Here is a 23,022-nt window from a genome sequence, read left to right on the forward strand (position 1 = left end):
TTTAAAGAGTTCAAGAGTATTCAGTAAAGTCTCCTTGCCCCTGGCCCCTAAGACATACCTGGTTTCTTGACTTTGAAGCAACCAGTTCTGCCAGTTTCTTTAAAAACTATATATCCTTCCAGAAATATTCTATTTATAAGCAAACATGCACATGTTCTTTCTTATTTATATAAATGGTAACACACTATACACACTGTTCTGCAATTTTCCCTACTTCATGTCATGCAAATTGTTTCATCATGCCTTTATTTAATAACGGCACAGATTTTCATAATATGGATGTACTGTGTTCATTTAACCAATTGTAGAACCTGATAACTGCATTACAACCAAGGGTGACAACCATAGCTCTATGATGACAAAGTCTTACCTGTATCAGTAAATGATTGTATATCATACGTCAAGTCTATGTTAACACTTTCTGCATTTTCTACTCTTCGAAAAATTATTCCAAGGAACCACATTGATACATAATTGTTGCTATAAAATAAAATTTAAGAATTTCTATTAATTTTTTACAATTTTACTGATGCTATTTAGTTGTTAAAACTTGGTCTCTATGGAAACATAAATAAAAATTTCAGTGTTTTGCCAAATTCTTAAAACTGACACCAAGAACACTGGTAAGTTATACTGTGTTGTTATAAAGAGGATTAAATGGCTTCGAAAATGACTTACTAAATATATGCTTAAAGGTGCTCCAAATATTGTGATTTGGGTTTTTCCTGAGGTCTCTGGGCTACCAAAACATGTACTTAGTTTTAATGCATGACTACTTGAGGTCAAAAACATAATGTACCATCCCTCATCAATGCCTGTTAAATGACAGTCTCACACATGATCTTAAAATGCATGTCAAATAACATTATTTAAGAATTGTAATATTAAAAAATAATTAACTTACTCTTTATGATGTTCCTTATTTCCTGGAAATGACTGGGGATTTACATGAGCAAGTGTAATAAATTCATTCCGTTCCAAGTTTCCAACAAGTACTCGGATTTTAGATTCTACTAATCCAACCCTAAAATAAAACAATGGACAAGATTTTTCCATATTAAATTTGGAAGCTACATCCAAGTAAACCAGTGTATCAGCTATGATAAAAGTTCAGTCTGAATATATTAGTGACTCTTTAAAATAACATTCAAGTAAATGACAAGTTACTGAATTTCTGTTTTCTCCATCTTTTTAAAAAAGAACTGATCTATTTAATGCATTCTTGATCCAAAATTCTCTGCCTGTTTGTTCATGATTGAGCATGAACAAAAACTGTTGGTTAATCTGGTTCAAAATCTTTTTGCATTTTCAAAATAAAAATATTTTTGCACTTTCAAATTTTGTCTAAACCTTAAGGCTAAGATATGCTTAAATAATGTGATCCAAAGGCCAATAATTGGCACTTAATTAATAAAATACGCTGTTTTTCACAAAATTGATATTAGCTATGGCATTTAAAAAGTAATTCACTAAAAGCAGATGAGATGCTACTAAAATATAGAAAGTTTCATCAGATTTCTGCAACTTTTCAACTTCACTTAAGAAATGTGAGTGCTGTCAGTTATGATAACTTAATGATTTTATTGGAAAGAATAACTACAAGAACATTTTTACATTTTTTAAACACTTGAAAAAGCATACACATTATAACTGCATGCTGGCCAACTGACTCTGTAAAGGGCCAAATAATAAATATTTTAGGCTTTGTAAACTACACCATTTCTGTTGCAATTGTTCAAATTCTGCCTTGTAGTTGGAAAACAGCTGTAGACAATACATAAATCAGTGAGTGTGGCTATGTTCAAATAAAACTTATAAAAACAGGCAGGAGACTGGATTTGGCCTAGACCATAGTTTCCTGACCCCTGATCTAGATAGATGAAATACTGTTGCAGTGAAAGGTTTCTTTCAGGGTCCCTTTAATTATCAATGAAATAAGCATTAAATTCTTGAAGCAAAAATAAGACAGGATTGTTCTGTTTTCCTTTTCCAGAAGTCAGACCTGAGGAAAGCGCAACCATCTCTGGTGGCCTAAAAGCTTCTGCCTGATGGAGTTAGGGATGTCAGTACATTAGAGGCAGAAGAAATAAATTTAGATGCACTAGAAAGAATGCAGCACTCCTTGACCAAAAGTTCTCTTCTCTGTTGGCAGAAGCTTAAAATTCTAAAACCTTTCATACCACCATCCCCTAAAAGAATGGATAAAATGTCTTTTCCTTCAAGTTTGATGGGAAAAACATGATGGCAAGGATGGAAAACTCAGTAAGAGGCAAGGTATCAGAATAATTTAAATTGACTCTAAGAAACGACGAAAGGCAAAGATCTTGTACATATATCCTTATCTTGTGTGAATTCTGATTCTGAAACCATTAATATGATGGCATTTCTAAAACACTGATGCTCCATGGTCATGTGCAACAGTCACCAATAAGACTTAATAAAAAATGGAGAATGTTTTATAAATGGTAAAGCAACACATAAACATGTTATCACCACACAGTAGGTAGAGAACTTGAAATATAAGTCTTACCACTCTAGATGGTTTTCTTCTGTTGATGCGCTGGCAGTCAATACTATATAATGTCTATGAAGAATTTTCAGCAATAATCAGAAAAAAAAAAAGCCAGAAACATTGTTAGTGTCTGCTTTTTCATCATTGCTTTTTCTTTCTCCCTCCTAGTGAACAAAAAAGCTAATACAGGCACACAGTTTATGAAAATTAAAACATGCTCTGATTTTCACAAAATTAATTCCAGACCCTGCAATTAAAAACAATTCACTAAAAGCAAAAAAACAAAAACCACTAACAGGGGGTTAGGTACTACTAGAATATAGAAACTCTCATCGCTTAGGATTTCTGCTAGCCTATTCTCTACCTCACTTGAAATATAAGTGACAACTGTCACCTATTATAATAAACTTTGTAAGTTTAACATTCTCCTTCTTTAAACACACATACACACACACAAAATGCAAAATTTCAAATACCTGTACTTTTGAAAAAAATTTGGTGGCTCAAGTAGTTTTGACCAGTCTGATTTCCCTTGAAGAATTTCACCTGTGACTGCAAGACCTAATTAAAAAGAAGGGAATGATTTTCAACACTGACCATAGTATTATCAGCCCCTATTTCACCCTACACCCAAACCACTAATCCCACCAAATTCTTGAGTAAAAAATATATATTTACTATGTTCTTTTTCAGAACACAAAAATCAATTTCAACCAGATTGGGCTGGCTCCATTTCTGGCCTTAATATTATCATGTATTTTGGAAAACCATTTACTGAAAAAATACACATTTGAAAGAATTTTAGGAAATAATAGGCATAACTGCAATATTGCAGAGAATAAAATTGCTGTCAACCAAAAACTTGTGGGAATATGTAAAGGGCAATAGGACCAACAGGTTTACCTTGTTTAAATTCTTCTACCATTACTGTTCGAGTTGATGTGGACACATTATACGTAGAATTCTGTTGTGGGTAGGCAGGGGTGATTATGGGCATGAGATGATACCTATCTGATGGATTTACCTGTGAAATTAGAAGCAGAATAATAGATCTATTCTCCTATTTCAGTTGTCCTCACTTCATTTCCCCAAAAGTCTGAAGAATATGAAATATAAATTTAAAACTACATTTCCTCAATTCTAAGAAGTACATTTCCCCTTCCCACCTACGTTTATTTCTGAAGTCAAATGTGACTGATAGTCAAAGTCAAAGGAAACGCTGAAGAAGTTTATTTTCCCCTGAAAAGCTGTTAAATTGATGGTATATCTATTTTATAAACAATGGTCTTCTAGAACCAAGGAAATACAGTATCATATAGCCTCAAAAAGCATTATGTAGTACAATGATTCTCAATCCTCTTTTTGCATCTACTCAGTGGATGACTTCCTTAGGTTTACTCAGAGAAATGAGCACTCACTCTACAAGCAAATTAAAATGCAAAGTGAGTGAGAGTTATGTTATCTTTGAACCATGAATCTGCTTTAAATTACACTGCAAAACATATCTTTTATATACTTCAGTATTTTATTATTAGTAACTAATTACTTGTAAGACAGTTTTTAACAATGAATTATGATATTTTGGTTGACATACCCACATCTAGTCTTACATGGGTAATTTTAACTGATGTAACATTTGGATCATGATTGGAGATACACATCATCTACACCATAAAACACAGCACAGGAAGGGATAGGACTATACACAGAAAGAAGATGAGCAGGCATAAGAGGAATTATCTTTCACTAGACTGTAATTTAGAGAATTGTCCTTTACATAAAAGATTTAATAAAATTCTATAAGAAGTCACGTACCCGAGGATCCCAAACAGGCAAATTCAAATTGCTTTCTTCTGGTTGCTTCAGTAGCACAGGATTTGGCCATTCCCTAACAAGAATAAAACAAATTAACTGACATAGGACCTCACTTCAAGAACTTAAAATTATTACTTTGTTCCAACTTTCATACAGCAAATGTTTTGGTTATTTCGTATTGAAAAAAAAAAGAAATGGGAAACAAAGGAAAAAGTTGCTGTTTTAAAGCAGTATTCTCTGAAAGGGCAAATACTGCTTTGCCCATTAGCTGTAACTAATTTAAATCTGAATTTTTCATTCCTTTCTCATTTGCTTTCATGGATTTAACTGAATTTAATAACAGCAACAGCTATTATTTACTTAAAATACTAACAAATCCATGTAGTAGCTATGATTATCTCCATTTTACACATGAGGCAGATCTTAACCTCTATATAGGTAGTAGTTGGCAGAACCAAATCTATTGCAACTTCTCTCAAGCTGAAGGAGCACATTTACAGGTTACCCCTAGAAGAATGTGCCATCTAATGTTCCCTCATTGCCCCAATTTTGATATTTTTAAATTTTAACTTAAAAAAGGAATGTAGGACAACAAACAGAAAAAGTCTATGCATAGCTCTTAAATTTCCAAGCAAATTTACATATAGGTGGAGGTTAGTAAATAGTGAAAGTATGCATATAAATACTTACCACTTGGAAAAAACTAAAAAGAACTTATGAACTAAAGTAGAAGCTGCTGCATTTGGATATAACTGGCAAGTTCTTGCAACCAGCATTGCCCAGGAGACACCACCAAGGAATCCCAGCATGTTGGAATATATGCCACGTCCTAGAAAATTAATACATTTCTTAATTATTGTTAGGATCTACTATCCATGTCATTCAACCACAAATACTGCCTCCTAAGATTGTTGCTTAGAACTCTTCCCTTAAAATCAATGCGCAGACCTTAATACTAGGCCCACAGAGTTCTTAGTAAATTATTAGCTGCTCTCCTTATCCCCTGCTTTGCCCTCCAATACAGACACCTCAGTTCTCTGCCTCAGTTCTGACTGCCCAACTGGGCTCTACTGATATAACATTGGAATCTCCCACCTTTCAATAGCTATGGTTGAAAGAGAAATGAAAAGAAGGAAGAAAGATATCTGGAGGGTCTATAAGTTAGAGAAGAATAAGTATTTCATTAGTAATCATATTCATGGGCATTTTAAAATCGAGTGTAAAGGTGGGGACTAACTTCAGTATTTCACATAATTTAGATACCTCTCTATAAAGTACAATACACTACTGATAATACTCATTTCTCATATGGTTTGCTTCTTATAGCAATTTATAAAAAAGCATTACCATATTTCATCAAACCCAAGATGCTCTCAATTAGACAACATAGCATGATTTTAAGTCCTATTAAGCAAGAGAAAAAAATATAAAGTATCAATTTCAGATTTTAAATGTGAAAAATATGCATCTAAGAATTAACACAACATGGTATTTAATTTAATCTGTAAGTTAAGACAAATTGTTTATATCCCCCCACTGAAAATTACTTTATCCCGATTATGAAAGATAACTGAGCCAAAGGATAAATTTTATTTGCTTAAGATCTTTTTAGATTCGCAGTGTCTAGTATGGTAGCCACAAGTCATATGTGGCTATTTTTTTTTATTTGGGGGGGGGAGTAGTTTAACAGCTTTATTGAGACATCATTCACATACTATAAGATTCATCTACTTAAAGTACTAAATTCAGTCGTTTTTAGTATATTCAGAGTTGTATAACCATTACTGGAGTCAATTCTGGGAACATTTTCATCACCCCAAAAAGAAACCTTTAACAGTCACACCCTTATGTTCCCCACAAACCTCCCAGACCTAAGTGACCACTAATCAACTTTGTCTCTATAGATTTGTCTATTCTGGACATTTCACATAAATGGGGTTGTACAATTGTGGTCTTTTCTGACTGGCTTCTTTCACTCAACATAAGAAAGAGTTTCAATGTTCAAATATATTATAACGCATCAATACTTCCTTTTCATTACCAAATAACATACATTATGGATATATCACTTTTTGTTTAGTCAGCAGTTTATGGACATTTGGTGGTTTCTACTTTTTGACTTATGAATAATGCTGCTATGAATATTTGTGTACAAGTTTTTGTGTGACATATCTTTTAGATGCTAATTTTAATTAAAATTAAATAAAATTTAAAAATTCAGTTCCTCAGTTGCACATTTCAAGTGCACAGTAGCCATATGGTTCCTGCATTGGACAGCAAGGATATGAAAAATTTCCATCATCACAGGAAGGTTTATTGGAGAACCCTATTTTAGACTATGTAAAATCTGGTGCCAGAAATGTAGCACTACTTAAATGTAGTTACAAATAATACAAAATATGCTGTGCAAGCTCATGAGTGGGCCTTTTATGAACCATATCCCATACACATAACCTACTGTAGTTCCAGGTTTTATTAAAGGAGTGTTATAATGTAAAAAGAAAAGCAAGTTAAAACTGTCACTGTAGGCTCTACCTTTAATAAATTTACTGAACACCTCCTATAAACTTTGTTGGTGATGGGGAGATAAAGATAAGTAAGACGATCTTGTCCATAGATCAAAGACCAGTGAGGGTTTTACACTTCAAGTTCTAACTTATTCTGACTGCCTGGCTGAAACCTAAGATGGAAAGTCAGGGGCTTTTAAGTTTTTACCCAAGAGGAGAGGAAGTAGAGTCACACATTAGAGCACCATAACCATTGTACCTGAAAAAGCAGCAGCTTCTCCAAAACTCATTGGCCCTTAATCCCCCAGTATCAGATACAGGCTCAGGAGTTTCCATGTGTGCTTCTATCATTAGCAACTGAAAATTATAATTTTACAATGCAAACATAAAATAGAAGAGTTCAGATACTTACGTTTTGCCCACAATTTGACTGCTCTTAGGGTAAGTCTGAAAGTTTCTTTATTTGGCACTAAATGTAAAATTTCATCAGTAACTCTGCATCCTGAAAAAGAAAAAGCATTTATTTTTCGTTATGCAATAAAACCCAGTTAATTCAAATGCCCTTCTAACCTCAACTCTCAAATGCTAAAAATAGCAAAGATAAAATGTGATGGTTTATTTCCTCTATGTATTTGAAATTTAGCACTAATATGAGAAATTTTGCTTAAAGAATTCAAAGGCACCAGTAATGCAATCCAGTATTAAAATAAACAGTGGGTCTGCCTATCTTGCTTTCTTCCATATCTGACTTACTGTTAATCAGATGCCCCCAAGTTATAAAAGTGTTATTGCTTTAATGCAATACCACAAATACTGTGATTTACTGTTGCACCCTGGAAGTATAGCAAAACACAATGATTCAGTTAAACAAAAGATACTACAAACCAATAGTTCTCAAAGTGTGGTCTGCGGACCCTTGGAATCTGTTTGGTTAAACCTATTTTTATAATAATACTAAGGCTTTTCTTTTTTTTTTTTTTGCCTGTTTCACTGTGTTAACATTTGCACTCATGGTGCAAAAGCAGTAGTGAGTAAAACTGCTACTTTAGCAGTGAATCAAAGCTGTGGCAACAAACTGTTCTAAGTAGACAATATCTATTTTACCACCACACATTCAGTTAGAAAACAGGAAATGAATATGTGTGGATGTCTGGACATGTTTGAGGTAAGAATATGCTTTTTTTTTCAAGGAATACCAGTTTTACTTGAAAGAATGACTGACAAACTATGGTTATTCATACTTGAGTGTTTAGCAGCCATTTCCTAAAAAACAGAACAAAGTGAGCCCTCACTTCAAGGAAAACAAATGACAAAATTTGTTGCCAGTAATAAAATTTTAACTCTTTTCTTGTTTAGGAAAAAAAATGCAGCTCGCTGCCAGCACGGATTTAATATCACATGGAGGAATGCTGTTTTCTAGGACTTGACATTTTTAAGCAATCGAGAATTACTATATTTTGTAAATAGAAATACCACTACTAAAAAGAGAATGGTATAAATAGAATGTCATTTGTTTCCAGAAACTATAGATTTACTACAGCGATGTGAAAATAATAATAAAAGCAAGATACTTCGTGGCAGACTTTGGGAGTAAGGTTAGGACTGTAATCCGCAAGTTATAGTGAAATAAGTGCTGCAGCCACAAGTGCTGCTGGTGAGTATTCTCGGAGCAAACGGGAAAATATTTAAGTAAAAATTAGAATTTTGGACATCTTTCCAATACTTAAAGACTTTTCTGATGACAATGGTGATAATATTAATGTGATTTATTTTTGATACTATATAATGAAATGTGAGTTAACATTTAAAAGATCCAAATAACTTTGTAAACCAGTATTTTCCAAGTGACCAAGGCATGATAGTAAGGAATCATGCATGGATAAAAAAGCCATTTAAAGAATAAGACAGACCAATGGAGTTTAATGTAATAGAGTACAAAAAAGTAATTGATATGGTTTTAGATTAGATTTTCTAACTTTAAAAAAGTCACTTTTACTTAGGAACAAAAAGGAACGAACTACTGATACATGCCACAAGCGTGGATGAACGTCACAAACATTATGCTAAGTTTGTGAAAGAAGCCAGATAAAAAGACCACATACTGTATGATCTCATTTATATGATGTCCAGAAAAGGCAAATCTATAGACACAGAAAGTAGATTAGTGGTTGCCTGGGGCTGAGAGGTTAGAAAGGAGAATAACTGCAAATGGCTATGAGGGATCTTTTGAGGATGATGAAATGTTCTAAAATTGAATTGTGCACAATTCTCGATATACTAAAGACTTCTGAACTGTACACCTAAAAAACAATGAATTTTACAGTATATAATTATAACTCAGTAAAACTGGGGAAAAAAAGAAATTGTCACTAGTTAAGTTTTAGTGTAGTATTGAAAGAATATACACAATTATCTGAAAAGGCTATTAAAATACTCCTCCCTTTTCCAATTACATATCTTTAAGAGGGCAGATTCTCTTTCTATGCTTCAATCGAAACAAAATACTATAAAAAATTGACTGTAAAAGCAGATATGAAAATTTAGCTGTCTTCTATTACGTTAAAAATTAAAGAGTTGCAAAAATGCAAAAAAAACTTTCTCATACAAAATTTATATTCATTTATAACGGGTTTACTAGTATTTTAAAATAAATTAAAGTTAATAAATATTTAAAAATTTGTTTTTATTTCTAATATGGGAAATACTGATATAACCCGCATAAACAGAAGATCTTTGGGGTCCTCAATACATTTTTAGCATGTAAGAGTCCTGAACCAAGAAGTTTGAGAACCACTACTACAAACAAAAACAATATTCAAATAAAAATTTTTTTCAAATGTTTATAAATGTATTCAGATTATCTGTATAAAGAAATTCACATCATTATTTTTAACTGAGTCTAATCCCTTAAAAAAGTCCATTAATAGTACTGCAAAAAGATCTCTATTAGTCAAATTGTTTTCAAGCAGGTATCTAAGATTTCTTTTTAGAAGCTTACCATTTAGGCTGCGAATACACCTTATATCAAGGCTTCTCAGTCGCGAGTCGTCTCTTAGATCTAAATTATCTGATATGGTTTGTATTGCCAGTCTTGCAAAGACTAGATCAATCTTTGGAAAGATGCAAAAAAAAAGAGAAAATATTACTTTTTCTCTTGCTAGACCATTCTCCCCACTCCCTACCTCAAAAATGTAAAAGTTGTAATTATTAGTTTTAGAAGTTCTACCAAAACTTCAAAAGGCCTATGCACGCAATTTCACATGGGAAAATCACCAACAAGTTCTGTGGAGGGAATTAAATTTTCAAATTAAGGGAAAGCATTTTAATTTTAGAATATATGCCAAGCCTTATAAAAAAAAAATCAAAACCTTATCAGTGAATTTCTAGATAAATACGGCAGATCCAAAACACATTTACATTACCTGCAAATTTTTGTTTTGTTTTTTATTTTGTTTTTAAAGGCATAATAACCCACTAGGACAAGAAAAATAGGAGATAACAGTAAGAACTATGAAAGCTGGAAAGTAGATGGGCAAGTGGTAACAGACTCAGCAAATCTAAGAAAGCAAAGATAAAAATATTGTATCCAGGAAATAAGGACAAGAGAGTGTAAGTAAACGTATAAATAAATATAAAGGAAACTTTAGAGAATAAAAATTATGCTTAGAAATTAAAAATGTAACAAATAGAAAACAACATAAAGTTTGGAAGATGAGAAAACCACAAAAAGCTGAATAAAAATATGAAGATGTGATTAATATGTGGGAGGGAAAAGATTTTTAAAAAATTAAAAGAGTCCTGGAGGTCCAACATACAAATGTTAGGAGCTCCTGAAAGGAGAAAACAAAGGCAAGAAATTCAATAGAAGTAAATACAATTTCCAAGAACGGAGGGATAGGAGTTTTCAAGTTGAAGACTATTCAATGCCTAGCATATCTAGCTGAAAAGACACATACTAAAGTGTATTATCATGAATTTTACAACTGTGAAGACTAAGGGGAAAAAATCATAGGAGCGTTCAAACAGACAAAAGAGATCACATACAAAGGATAAGGAATTGAAATGGCACCATACTTCTCAACATAGCACAAAAGCTAGAAGACAATGAGAAAGGACTTTAAAAATTCTAAGAAACATTATTTTCCATCTAGAACTCTATATTAGTACAGTCAAACTACCAATTTGGTGTGAGAACAGAACAATGACATTTTTAAACATGCAATATCTCAGGAAGCTAGTGAATAAGTGCCACTAAAATGAGAGTCAAGAAAGAAAACTCTAGAGAAAAACAAAAGAAAATCTCAGGATGAGAGTAAAAAAAGATGTCAGGATGACATCTATATATCAGTCATGGATTGGAACAGGTAAGGAGACTTACTGAAATATTTTTTCAAGATGATAATTACAGAACACCTGAGAAATCTAAATCTAGAGGCAATTTAGATAACTAGGAGAGGCTGAATTTGAATTAATCTTAAGCATAAAGCCCATGCAAACAAAGTGCAAAACATTAACTCCCAAGAAAACAAAATGCCACACAGCAAAGAATGGTAATCTAGTACACTTTGTGCTCAGTTTTGAACATTACTTATAAGATAATTATAATGTAAACACTGAATATTGCTCCGACCAAAATTATAATAAAATGATATAATTATGTTAGGAGATTATGGGAATGAGAAGAATGGGGGTAGGGATGGAGGCTGGTTCATTTTCCAAGGTGAGAAGTCAACAGATTTAGGAGAGAGGAAGGTGAGGGACTATTTAAAGACTATTCAATTCTTTAAAATGTTTCTAATTAAGTCTGATTAAAAATAACTAAAAAAACCTTACGGGTTAAATAGTTTAACTATAAAGTCAGAAAAATATTAAACACTTACTTCAATTCCATCAAATTCAAATTTTATAACAGGTACAAAGGCATCTTCTACAGCCTACAAAAGAGGAAAACAATTATATAAAATGTAATCCTTCTCCATCCTTCCTGTCAATAATGTGAATACCTTTGCTCCCAGTTTGTATTTTAACTCAACAGAAAAAGTGAAAATGTTCTTGGTGTTACATTCCAGGTAAGTACTTCTACTGTGTGACTGTTTATTAAGATACACAAAATGTCTATGACCGTAGTTATCTAACTTATTCTCCTAAAAATATTCATCAGAACTGGCAGGCAGAACTGCTAACATCTGGGTACTTACTATTTGTTGAGATTAAATTGAACTCATAATTTAGAGAGCACTAGTGTTAGAACTGATGACTAATCTATCAAAAAAATAGTCACTATAGTTTGAGTTTAGTAGACATGATATCTTTCTGAGTCTTCCTTAATCCCTCAAACTAATTTTTAACTTAAGATTAATTGCCATGCACCCAAATAACGCAGATCCTTTGAACTTCATCTTATTCTAGCACTTGATTGTATCAGAACTACCCATTCAAGTTAGTTCTCCCAATTCTTCCCTCCCATAAACTGTCTTGCTCACTTTTGTATTTGTGAGACTAAGGCCAGTATCTGATAGATCATTGGTGCTGAAATTTTAATTTCTGAATAAATGGCTAGATATACACACATAAAGAGTTACTACTAACTGAACTTTATATATAATAGCAGCCACCATTTGATACGCCTTAACAATGATCAGATATTATAGTAAATGTTTAATGTAAGTTATCTCAACAATTCTCAGAAAACCTTATAAAAAAATTATTCACTCCATCTACATTTTATAAGTGAGGAAACTAAGGCTCAGAGAGAACTGGTAACTGGACCAAAACTTAAGAGCTAATATGTTGTAGATTTTTAGATTCAAATCCAGATCTGTACAACTATAAGGCCCATGTTCTTAATCATCATCCGTTATTTTGACAAGGTGTAGCAATTTCTTAAGAAATATTTCAACAATCATAAGCCCTAGCTTTCCAGCTATTTGTTAACAAATTCAAAATATTAAATACTAGAGAATACTTACTCTTAAATTTCTAATGCCATCTTGATGTTTCAATTTTTCAAAAAAAGACTGAAAAAAATCTGATCTCTCTACATGTCTTGGAGCTACACAAAGTGCATCAATGTCAGCTCCTGCAAATCAAAGTATTTTTTATCAAGAAGAGTATATTAAGTATTATATTTTGTTAAAGTACACAGAAACATATGTACACAAGAAAGTATATGAGTATAGGAAAATGTTAACAATGATGAGCTCTGAGCAGTGAGATAATGGAAATTTGTTCTTTGTATTTTTAAATTATAAACAAATAAGTTTGTTATTGAAAGTTCTTATCAGTAGAACACAGAAAAGCAGTTACCTTTGGTGTGTACTCCAAGCCTATAGGAGCCAAATGTGAAAATTTTACCACCAACAGTAGCCACAACAGAAGGCGGGAGATTCTAAAATAAAATTAAACAAAAGGCATTTAATTGTTCAAATTATTTAGCATAAAAAACTGCCTAAATATTACAAATATTTACTATATCTGTCAGCTTTGGTAAGCTGAGACTTAGAGCTCTTTGCAGCTTGAAGTAATGAGGGTATTCCCAGAGGGAAGAAAAAACAAATCATGCCCACTACACATGCACACATCTCTATCTTAAAAACAGTTACTTGACCTCACCTGCCCCCTCCAATTACTGTCTTTTGCTCCATCATTCTCAATGATCACCAAGCAACTTTATTATACTAATACACTTTTGGCTCTCTATAGTATTATACTCTTGACTAATCCCATCTTCCCTTTCTTTGGTTTTTGTGACAGATGCGCTTAATTTCTTGATTCTAGCTCTGCAACCGTTCTGCGAGAAAGTGGGTCATTCTTGATACGATTTTCTTATGAGTGCTAATACAACTTTAGTTAACATCTTTTTATTGCACCAGAATTATAATGCTACTTTTCAATTCTCTCTAGCCAATTCTAACTGCCCATCAGATATTTTCACTTAGACATTCTGATCTACTTCAGTATCGATGCCTGAAACAAACAAAAAATTCTTCCTATGATAAACCAAGTATCCCTCCTGATTTCTCTATTTCTGTTCCTCATTTTCCTTACTGCCCATATCTATAGTCATTAGTATTCTTCTTGGCTTACTAATTCTTCGTTTATACCCCTCATGTAGTTTCCTTTCTATTCAACTACCCATACCCCCTGTAATTCTAGGCTATTTAATAATATCATAAAGCTATCCTCTTGCCCTTAGTCTTTATGTTCTCCTACTCCATTTTGTATAAAAAGCACTGGCTGATGTTCAAAACTTGCCAATGCATTCTTCCCTGACTGAAGTAAGGATGCTTGGAACCTAAGGATTTTCACAACACGCTTATGGATCTTTCTTGCCTAATCTCCTGCTCGTCTGTTCTGAAGAGCCAACTGCCAACATGTTATATAATCCAGTCTCCTTCCCATTGCATTTGCTATTTTCCCTGCCTCAAATGCTTGTTCATCCTCTCTGGGTATTTCAATACCATTTATTTTTCAAAGTTCACTTCAAGTTCCACTTCTTCCATGAAGCTTTCTCTGATTTTCTTCCCCTCAGTGCTCTTCTACTATTATCTTTAACCCCTTTCATACTATATTTAGTGACTTTTCTTTTTCTGTAAGTTCTATCTCTTCACTATATTTAAATTCCTTGGAAGGTGAGAACTGTGTCTCCTACTTCTCTTATTTTCCCATAATGCCCAGTGCAAGTTCCAAAGAATATGCACAGATTAATTTGAATAAAAGTATCTGTATTAACAGAATATTGTTATTTCCTCTACTTAATGGATATTAACGTTTCAAGGGTATCACAAATAATTTTATTGCCAGAAAGGAGTCAGTACATTTATTGATAACTAATATGAATCAAAAGGAGAAGCCAGGGCTTTTCAGTTCGCTTTCCTAGTTTGGAAAACATGATTCTTGCATGATTTATGAGAAAGTGTCACATTGTATCACTGAGTAAAAACAATTTTTTTTTTTTTTGGCCACAAACCATAGTATTTAACTAAGATGAATTGATCTGAGTTCTAGACTGTTTAAATATCCCAATTGTGTCTAGAATATTCAAATGATCTTTGATCTAACTCGAATCCTTCAGCTATTTTCCAAACTAAAATGCATAAATGAAAGGAAATTATAATTGATACGGAAAATGACCAATTACTTTAACACAATGGAAGATGTTAAAACCAATTTAAATTTTTTATAATTAGATATTTTATTTACTTTGCTTTAAAAAAAAAAAGCCAAATTGTGGCATAGTTTAAAATTTTTAACAATGGTTTTATGCATAGAAATTAAATGGAAACCAGCTACAGGTTTTTGTGGGTTAAAGCACTAATGTGATTAAAACGAGATAAAAAGCAATTTTATTAATTTCTTTTTAAAAAACCTTTTGACCTTGGAACAGAATTTTATTGGATTTTTCTTTTACGTGCAAAAGAACCAAGAAAATTAGGTTCATCTCGCAACAAACTAATCTAGCCTCTTTTTGCAAATAACAACACATGACTTATCTTGAATGCATCCTTAAGTAGGGGTGGATGCAAAGACCTCTGCACAACTACAATAGTTGACATAAAGACCACACACAAGAAATCATATAGCTTGTCACTTTGATTTTAAAATAATTCTAGCAAGTTAGGCATTTGATCTGCACATCCATTGCAATTACGAGCTGATTAAGACAGGGACAACAGGTTCCCCTAACATTAATGCCTGACTCCTGTCCTGGGGTTGTGCAGGTGAATGAGAAAGGTCTTTTCTTAAAGAGCTGATCACCTAGTAGTAGAAAACAAATGTGAATTTTTTTTTACTCACGACTAGCATTTTACCTGCTCAGAATTAACTTATCTGAAAACCTCAACTGTTGATAACCCTGCTGAGAGCTTTGAAATGAGCCAGTTTGACAGCAAAAGTAAATAGCATAAAGACCATTTGTTTAAACTCAATGACTATAGATAGATTTAATAGAGTCCTTCATAATCTTATTCAGGTTTAATTAAAAAAAAAATTTAAAAATACATCACAGGTACAGAAATAAAAGTTGTAAAAGAAAGAAGTCTAACAATTATTTATGTAATTTCTAAACTCATGCAGATTAACAGGCATGAGGGAGTTTGCAGAAAGACAAGATGACTGCTGTGAGACATTAACTTTTGGTTGACTGCTGTTAAGAGTTGGGAAAACTATAAAAAAACAAAGAACTTAAAATACAACGGTTTGGGCTAGTCAAAAGACACAAATAACCACCAAGGTGAACATGCCCTAGCTCATTTTAGTAGAGCCAGTAAAATATTCATTGTGATGATTCTCAGACAATGAAAATTCAATTATATTCAAAATGCTCCAACAAGAAAATGTAATCAATTTTAGAAGAAAAACAGTTAAGCTACTGCAAGAGAAAAAAGGTATATAAAGTATAAACTAGGGTTTGCAAACTCTTAAGTCTCAGGGGCCAGGCAGATATACAAATGAGGCAAGTACACATAAAAAAACACAGAAACTGACTGATAAATGATGGACGCTGGCCTCAGAGAAAGCAGGGAGTGGTGGAAGCCACAAGGAATTCCTGGAAGGCAGAAGCCCAATTCCATTCAAGCCTCTTCCTGCCTTCCACAAAGGCAGGCCAGGCCCAGTATTGCCAGACCTGATATTTCATAAGAAGTATGAAATCTGGATTTTAAGTAAAATCTCTTTATACTTAAATTGTTGTCTAGTACATGTGAGTCAAGCAAGACATTCATGTGGAACTGTAGCTAGACACTGGCTACCTCTGGGGTAAATCTTCATTTATTTAGAGACTCGACTATCTATACCAGTACATTACCAAGAATATCAAAGAGCCAGTTTTAATGTATTTCGGATTATTCTCGAATCCTGTATCTTATTACCAGGACCAGAATGTAACAGAACTATGACTTCAATGTAGTTTAGAGTCTTACCTTACTCTCGCTGACATCGGAAATCCATTCTTTTACTAAATTGTTCAATTTACCGAGAACAACCAGCCTATAATAAAAAATGGCATGCTTTAGATTGAAAACCAAACAAACAAACAGTATTTTAAAAAGTAATTAAACATATAGGCAGTACCTTTGTGTTGATGTTTGGGTAAAAGCATATTATACACGTTAATGCTATCACATCTGTTGATACATGGCACATCTCTTTGGCATTCTTAGATCCCTAAGAGTTCCAAAGAGACGATAAATGTGATAACAGTACTTGGGCTATTCTCAAAATTCAAAAAGCCTAATAAGAAGTCAAAATTACCTTCAACAAGGCTGCAAAGGCCAAATAAATTATCCACTTTTTTAGCTTCAGTATGTAATAAAATCAATTCAATGTGATAATAACAGAGAATAGCATTCTCTCATCGAGAGTCAAAGGTCTTTGGATAATTAAAATGGGTAAATTATTAGATGATTTTTATGAAATATTACTTAATAAAAGCAATTTGATATTAAATTTGCAACCAATGACATAGCCAAATCCATATTAAAAAAGAGAGGAAAAAACAGACTTTAGACATATTAAAAATAACATTAAAAACTGAATTCCTGATCTGTCCAAACTTGCTTCTCCCTCAACCTTCCCCAAGTAATGGAATTCCATCCTTCAAGGTGCTGAGACAAAATCCTTGGCATTACCCTTGACCCCCCTCTTCTCCTTTCTTTCTCACACATTCCAGTTATTAAACAAACCAACTTTTAAAATACATCCAGAATTCTACCACTTATTACCTCTGCTGCCATCCCTAGTTCCAGCTACTATCATTTTCTTCCTGGATTATCATAATAGCTTTCTAACTAGTTTCCCCAGTTCATCCATGACCCCTCTTCAGACTATTCTCAATACAGCAGCCAGAGTAACTGTGTTAAAACATGACTATATCATGTCGATCTTCTGCTTAAAACCCTAATAGCCTCCCATTTCACTCAGAGTAAGCGCCAAAACTTTTATAATGGCCTACAATATCCTAAGTGACTTTGTCCTCCATACTCCTTTCCACCTCACTTTAAGCCCATATTCCCGTTACGTACTCTGCTTCAGATATCCAAGCTACTTTGCTCTATCTTCCTTAAATATAGCAGGTACACCCCCACCTCAAGCTTTCTGCCTAGAATGCTCCTTCCTCAACTATCCACATAACTCCTTCCTTTATCTTCAAATTTTCCCTCAAATGTCAATGAAGACTTTCTCTGACAACCTCCACTCCCAGCTTTATTTTTCTCAGCAGCACTCTTTGTGTGTAATATTGTATTTATTTTACTTATTTGGCTAAATGTTAGTCTCCTTCCCTAACTTCCACCTAAAATGTAAGCTCCAGGAGGGCCAAGATGTCTCTTTATTTTGCCCTTTTTTTTCTTTTTAAATCTCTAGGCAGGGACAAAGTAGGTACTTGATACATGTATGCAAAATTAATGATTAAATAATGTACTGTAAAATATTTTGCACTTTTAAGTGACATACCTATGGTTTAATTCTTCCTCATCTTCAAATACTCCAAATGGTTTCATGGCATCGATTAATTTCTGTGTATAAATATGATCAATTTCTTTAGGACATGCCAAGCTAATTGGAGAGGTGATTCCATAATGCTTTTGTTGACGCTGGCTGTCCAACACAGTATTTCTGTTCAAGAAAAATGAAACAGCAGAAAAAATTTAAAGTATGATATCATACTAACACCCCAAATCTCTCAATCCACTCATTAATTTAGCTATCTTAAAAGTTCACTTATAACAGTCCAGGCAGGCATTTTTTTTAAAAAGGGAAAAAGGGTATTTTGTGTATGTTGATGAAAGTCTATTTATACTATCTCCAGTTTTCATGGTCAGGATGTCTTTTCAAGCCAAAAGCAGCACGTGTTGGCATCAGGACAATTGTGCCAATACTACTCAACACAAATGCAAAGAACTTGAATGGGAGCTGGGCCAGAGCCACCTCCACTACACCCTGCAGACTTAAGTGAAGTACCATCTAGATTCAATCTCTGAAAAGCAGTCTGCTACTTAAAAGACAGATCTGAGTAAAAACAATGTCCCTTCCCCACCCCCACCAAAGAAACAAAAGCATCCCATTAGAAGGTCCTTGTGAAATACTCTGGCTTTTAAAAAGAAATCACAACTAGATTTGTCTTTGAGACACCTAAATTAACATCCTTTACTTGAATCAGAGTTTATAGTCTTAATATTTTGTGACTCTAGTTAATTGTTCCTTTATTTAGACTGCTACCCATTTTCACATTGAATAATTATCAAATTCTTTACACTAAATGACAACCCTTTATAGGATAAAAGTCACCCTCGAAAAGATTCTAGCCATTAGGAAATTGTAGTCTTGAATACAGTGCAACAGAATTTCTGAGATTTTGGACTTTCACAGGCCAATAATTTCAAAATAAAATTTGATTCCAACATGGGTTGGTAAAACTTTTAATTATGCTAAGAAAGACAAACATACACAATAATCAACTAACCCTATCAACTATTTTTGCCATCTTTTCATGAAGGATCATTAATACCTATAGTAAGAATGTAATCTCAAAGAGCAGTCTTTTAAATGAATAAATTAGCCTTATAAACAACAACACAAAAATACAATTGATTGTTTTTTTAGTTTTAACTGGTCAGAACATTGGCTTATCACACACTCTTCGACTAAAGATTTCATTAGGAAGAGATAGTCAAATGAAAGATAAAATAGTCTCTATACCTCCCAAAATGACTCAAAGAGATGAAAGAAAAACACCAATACTAGTGACTTTAATTTCTTCCTGGTATTCATTTTGGTGTAGAATAAACAAAATTTCAATTAGTTATTTCAAGCTGTAACTTCTTTTTAAAGAGTTAGCTCTTTTACCTCTAAGAGAGCTAAAGAGGCATTTTGGTATTATTTGTGTTCATATGTGTATGGTAAGCGGATGGGACTAATTATACCTGATCATTCAATTAACATCAACAATAACCCTGAGAGGTAGGTATTGAATAAGTGCCACTTTACAGATATGTACCCAAGATCCAAAAAGATAAGAAGAGGAAGAGCCAGAATCTGAACTCCAAAACCCAAGATCTTTCCACCACTCCCTTCTCTCTTCCATAACTACTTCAGCTCTGACACTAATGATGATCTTTGGTCACACTTTATCTGTATGCTGAAAAAATTGGGCATCTAGTCCTCTACTAGCATCAAAATTCCAAATCTATGGTTCTGAACCTCTCTCATCTAGACAGGGGGGGAAAAAAAAAGCAAGCAACAGAATTCCACATTCCCTTCATCCCACAAATTTTTCTTAAAGGTAGGCATGTTAGACAAATTCCAGTACAAGTGTACAAGAAGACATGTGCAAGAATGGTCACTGCCACGCCGTCATATTAAAAGCTTAGAAACAACCTAAAATAGTCACTAACAGGAAAAGAATTAAATTACAGTGTATCCCTACAATGGAATACATTGTAGTTAATATGAATTAATTAGAGCTAAAGTATCAACATGGACAAAGCTCAAAGATACTGTTGCATTAAAAAGCAAGTTGCAGAAAGACGAGGGTAATACTGGTTATATAAAGCTTAAAAACAATGTCAGTTATTATGGACACATACATATGTAGCAGTAGCATTAAAAAACATGCAGCTTTATTGCATGTTTTCAAATTCACCACTGTGGGGAACTCAGGGGAAGGAGACAAATGGGACCAGATCAGGAGGTAGAAGAATCCTTCTGATGTATCTGGAATGCATGATTTCTTCTAAATAAAGGTATGTGTGTACACGTACACACACACACACACACACACACGTTATGCTTTGGGAGAGACGGATGGTGGCTACACAAATGCTGCTTATGTTATTTTCTGCATTTTTCTGCATGTTTACATTATTTCCTAATAAACCAAAACGTAAGAAGCTACAACAAAATCTTCCAACAAGCGCGGAAACCGTTTCTGACTTATCAAAGTGTGAGCAGGAGGTATAGACCGGTAGGTATGCTGTGGGTAGGCCGGGGGAGGGCGAAAAGACCATAGTCTTTACTAAAAAGAAGCGAGCTGGGATAGGTCATTCACTCCTGAAGACCTGGAGACAGCTGGTCGGGAAGGGAGGAGGGGGATGGTATTTGCGCCAATGCAGACAGGAGCGGAGACCGGCTCAGACGTTGCTGAAGGCAGGAGAGTGACCCGACAATTTCTCCCCACGGACACACTTGCCTCTCTCCTGCCGCATCCTCGTCTAGGTGCGTCCTCGGGGGCGGGACAGCCGAGGCCAGATGGGGACTCCTGGAGTCCCCGAGTCAGTGCTGTAGGTGGCCAGGTGAGCCGCCGGGTGTAGGGGAGGTGCCCTTGCCGACCGGACCGGAGCCGGGAAGGAGACGACTCAAACGAGGTCCCGGCAGGACACGGAAACGGAGTCCCGGGCCGACCTCCCAGGCCGACCACCCTAGTCCACCCCTCTCTGCCTCGGCCCCAACCGCCGCCCCCTACCACTTACGCAGATGTTTCTTTCATCGCTTCCTGCGTCTCCCTCACCGGCGAGTGTCTTTCGCTCTGGAGTCCCGTTCTTGCTCTTCCCTTCTGGCCCTGTCCCCTTTCCTCCGGTCGCCTGTAGGTCGCTTGCTCGCCCACTTCCTCACTTACTACGGCCGAGGCATCCAACCAAGTAGTGAAAACACCACAAAACCGGCTCTATTTATGACAATACAGCGCGGCCGACGCCAATATGGCGCCGCTTCCCAGCCTGCCCCTCGCCCGCTGAGGCCCCGCCCCTGTAGGCCTGGACCCGCCCGCGACCCCGCCCCCTCCTTCCTTGGGTCGCAGGAGGCTCCCCTGGTCCTGCCCACAGGGGAGCGGGCTTCTGGCGGTTGGGAAGAGCTTTTGGTCCCCTTCCTAGTGGAATTGTTAATCTAGGCAAACTGATTGGAAGGTCATTTGGGTCATATTTTTCTTGTTTCTCTAATGAGAGCCTATATTACATATTTTTCAAAAGATCACAACCTCGCCTAGCAAATACTATTTAAAGTCTTCCATTGTCCCACATCCTTAATTAGTCATAGTTAAACGTCATCAGTCCTTTCGTTGAGGAGAGTCTGTCGTGATAGGATCACATCTAGGAACGTGTAACGTTACAATTATCCCAGGGAAAAGCAAGCTTGTAAATTGGAGGCTAACTGTTCACTTCACCTCTAAGTACCTCCCCATTCATGACATTCTGGCAGTTGAAAGGAATCCCTAGCAGTTTGAAATAGCAGAGTAAATGCAAGACTGAATCAAAATCTCACAATAGTGGTGATCATGATCCATGTGGGTGCGAGGACGAAAACAGAAAATAATAACGAATTTTAAAATGTTGAAATGTAGAAATATTTTTAAATACTAAATCATTACAAGAGAATGCTGCTTTTTCTTGGAATATGACTGAGAGTCACACAGTGAATGGAGATTACTTATAGAATTATTCATTTATTCAAAAGTATTTATTGAAAGCCTAGTCCGTGCCAAGTCCTGTGTTAGGCTCCAGTGATTTAATGGTATGTAAAACCAGATGTATCCTTTAACCTTATGAGGTTCAGAGTTTAGTGAGGAAAAATCAAATACGAGTGATATTATTGTTGCAGAACTAAAAAAGCACTTAATGTGTGTCAGACATGGGAGATACTTAACTCTTGCCCTCAAGAGTTCACAGTCTAGTGGAAGAGAACAAACATATACAGAGATTATTAAAATAGAATATGGTCTGTAATACAGATGGGATCAGGAAATTTAGGAAGGCCTAAAGAGGGCCATCTAAACTGGAGAGGAGGGGATGCTGAATAGTGCCTTCCTAGAGAAGGGAATGCTACCTAAACTAGCAAGATTTGGGAACAGGATTAGGTGCAGGTGGTAAGGAGAAGGCAAAACCTATTTCAGGTAGCACAAAATAGTAGCTAGCACAGGTTTCAGGGCGAGGAGATTCAGATTTGAGTTCTAGTTTTGCTACTTACTAGTTATGTGACCTCAGGAAAATTAACTTTAACAAGTCCTTTCCTCATTTGTAAAATGAAGATAATAGGATTGCAAGAAAATTAAATTAGGTTACACATAACCATATGAATTTCGGTCCAAAAATCAGATGTGCAAGAAATATCACCTTATTTTCTAACGCTTAACTTAATTTTTGACCCTGAGCGTCTCATTCGTGTGAGCTGGCAGACAAAGACAATCAGTCATTCTGCATC

At 34.8% G+C, this 23,022-nt stretch overlaps 1 protein-coding gene across 2 annotated transcripts in view; it reads right to left on the minus strand.

The window, feature by feature from the left end:
• PAPOLG (poly(A) polymerase gamma) overlaps positions 1–21,546 on the minus strand; it is a 40,724-nt gene extending 19,178 nt beyond the window's left edge. For both annotated transcript variants that reach the window (XR_003045657.1, XM_015587620.2), the window contains exons 1-15: positions 21,300–21,546; positions 18,286–18,447; positions 16,755–16,821; positions 13,141–13,222; positions 12,804–12,913; positions 11,715–11,768; positions 9,833–9,944; positions 7,247–7,336; positions 5,018–5,156; positions 4,328–4,400; positions 3,416–3,536; positions 2,989–3,073; positions 2,531–2,584; positions 905–1,024; positions 371–480 (exon numbers count right to left, since the gene is read on the minus strand). Coding sequence is in view for 1 of the 2 variants with exons in the window: in XM_015587620.2 (XP_015443106.1) it covers positions 371–480; positions 905–1,024; positions 2,531–2,584; positions 2,989–3,073; positions 3,416–3,536; positions 4,328–4,400; positions 5,018–5,156; positions 7,247–7,336; positions 9,833–9,944; positions 11,715–11,768; positions 12,804–12,913; positions 13,141–13,222; positions 16,755–16,821; positions 18,286–18,447; positions 21,300–21,316 (1,396 nt within the window). In the remaining variant the exon portion in view is untranslated. The remainder of the gene's footprint in view (positions 1–370; positions 481–904; positions 1,025–2,530; positions 2,585–2,988; positions 3,074–3,415; positions 3,537–4,327; positions 4,401–5,017; positions 5,157–7,246; positions 7,337–9,832; positions 9,945–11,714; positions 11,769–12,803; positions 12,914–13,140; positions 13,223–16,754; positions 16,822–18,285; positions 18,448–21,299) is intronic.
• Positions 21,547–23,022: the final 1,476 nt, after the last annotated feature.

Source organism: Pteropus alecto, unplaced genomic scaffold (assembly GCF_000325575.1).
Source record: "Pteropus alecto unplaced genomic scaffold, ASM32557v1 scaffold131, whole genome shotgun sequence".
Classification (NCBI taxonomy): domain Eukaryota; kingdom Metazoa; phylum Chordata; class Mammalia; order Chiroptera; family Pteropodidae; genus Pteropus; species Pteropus alecto.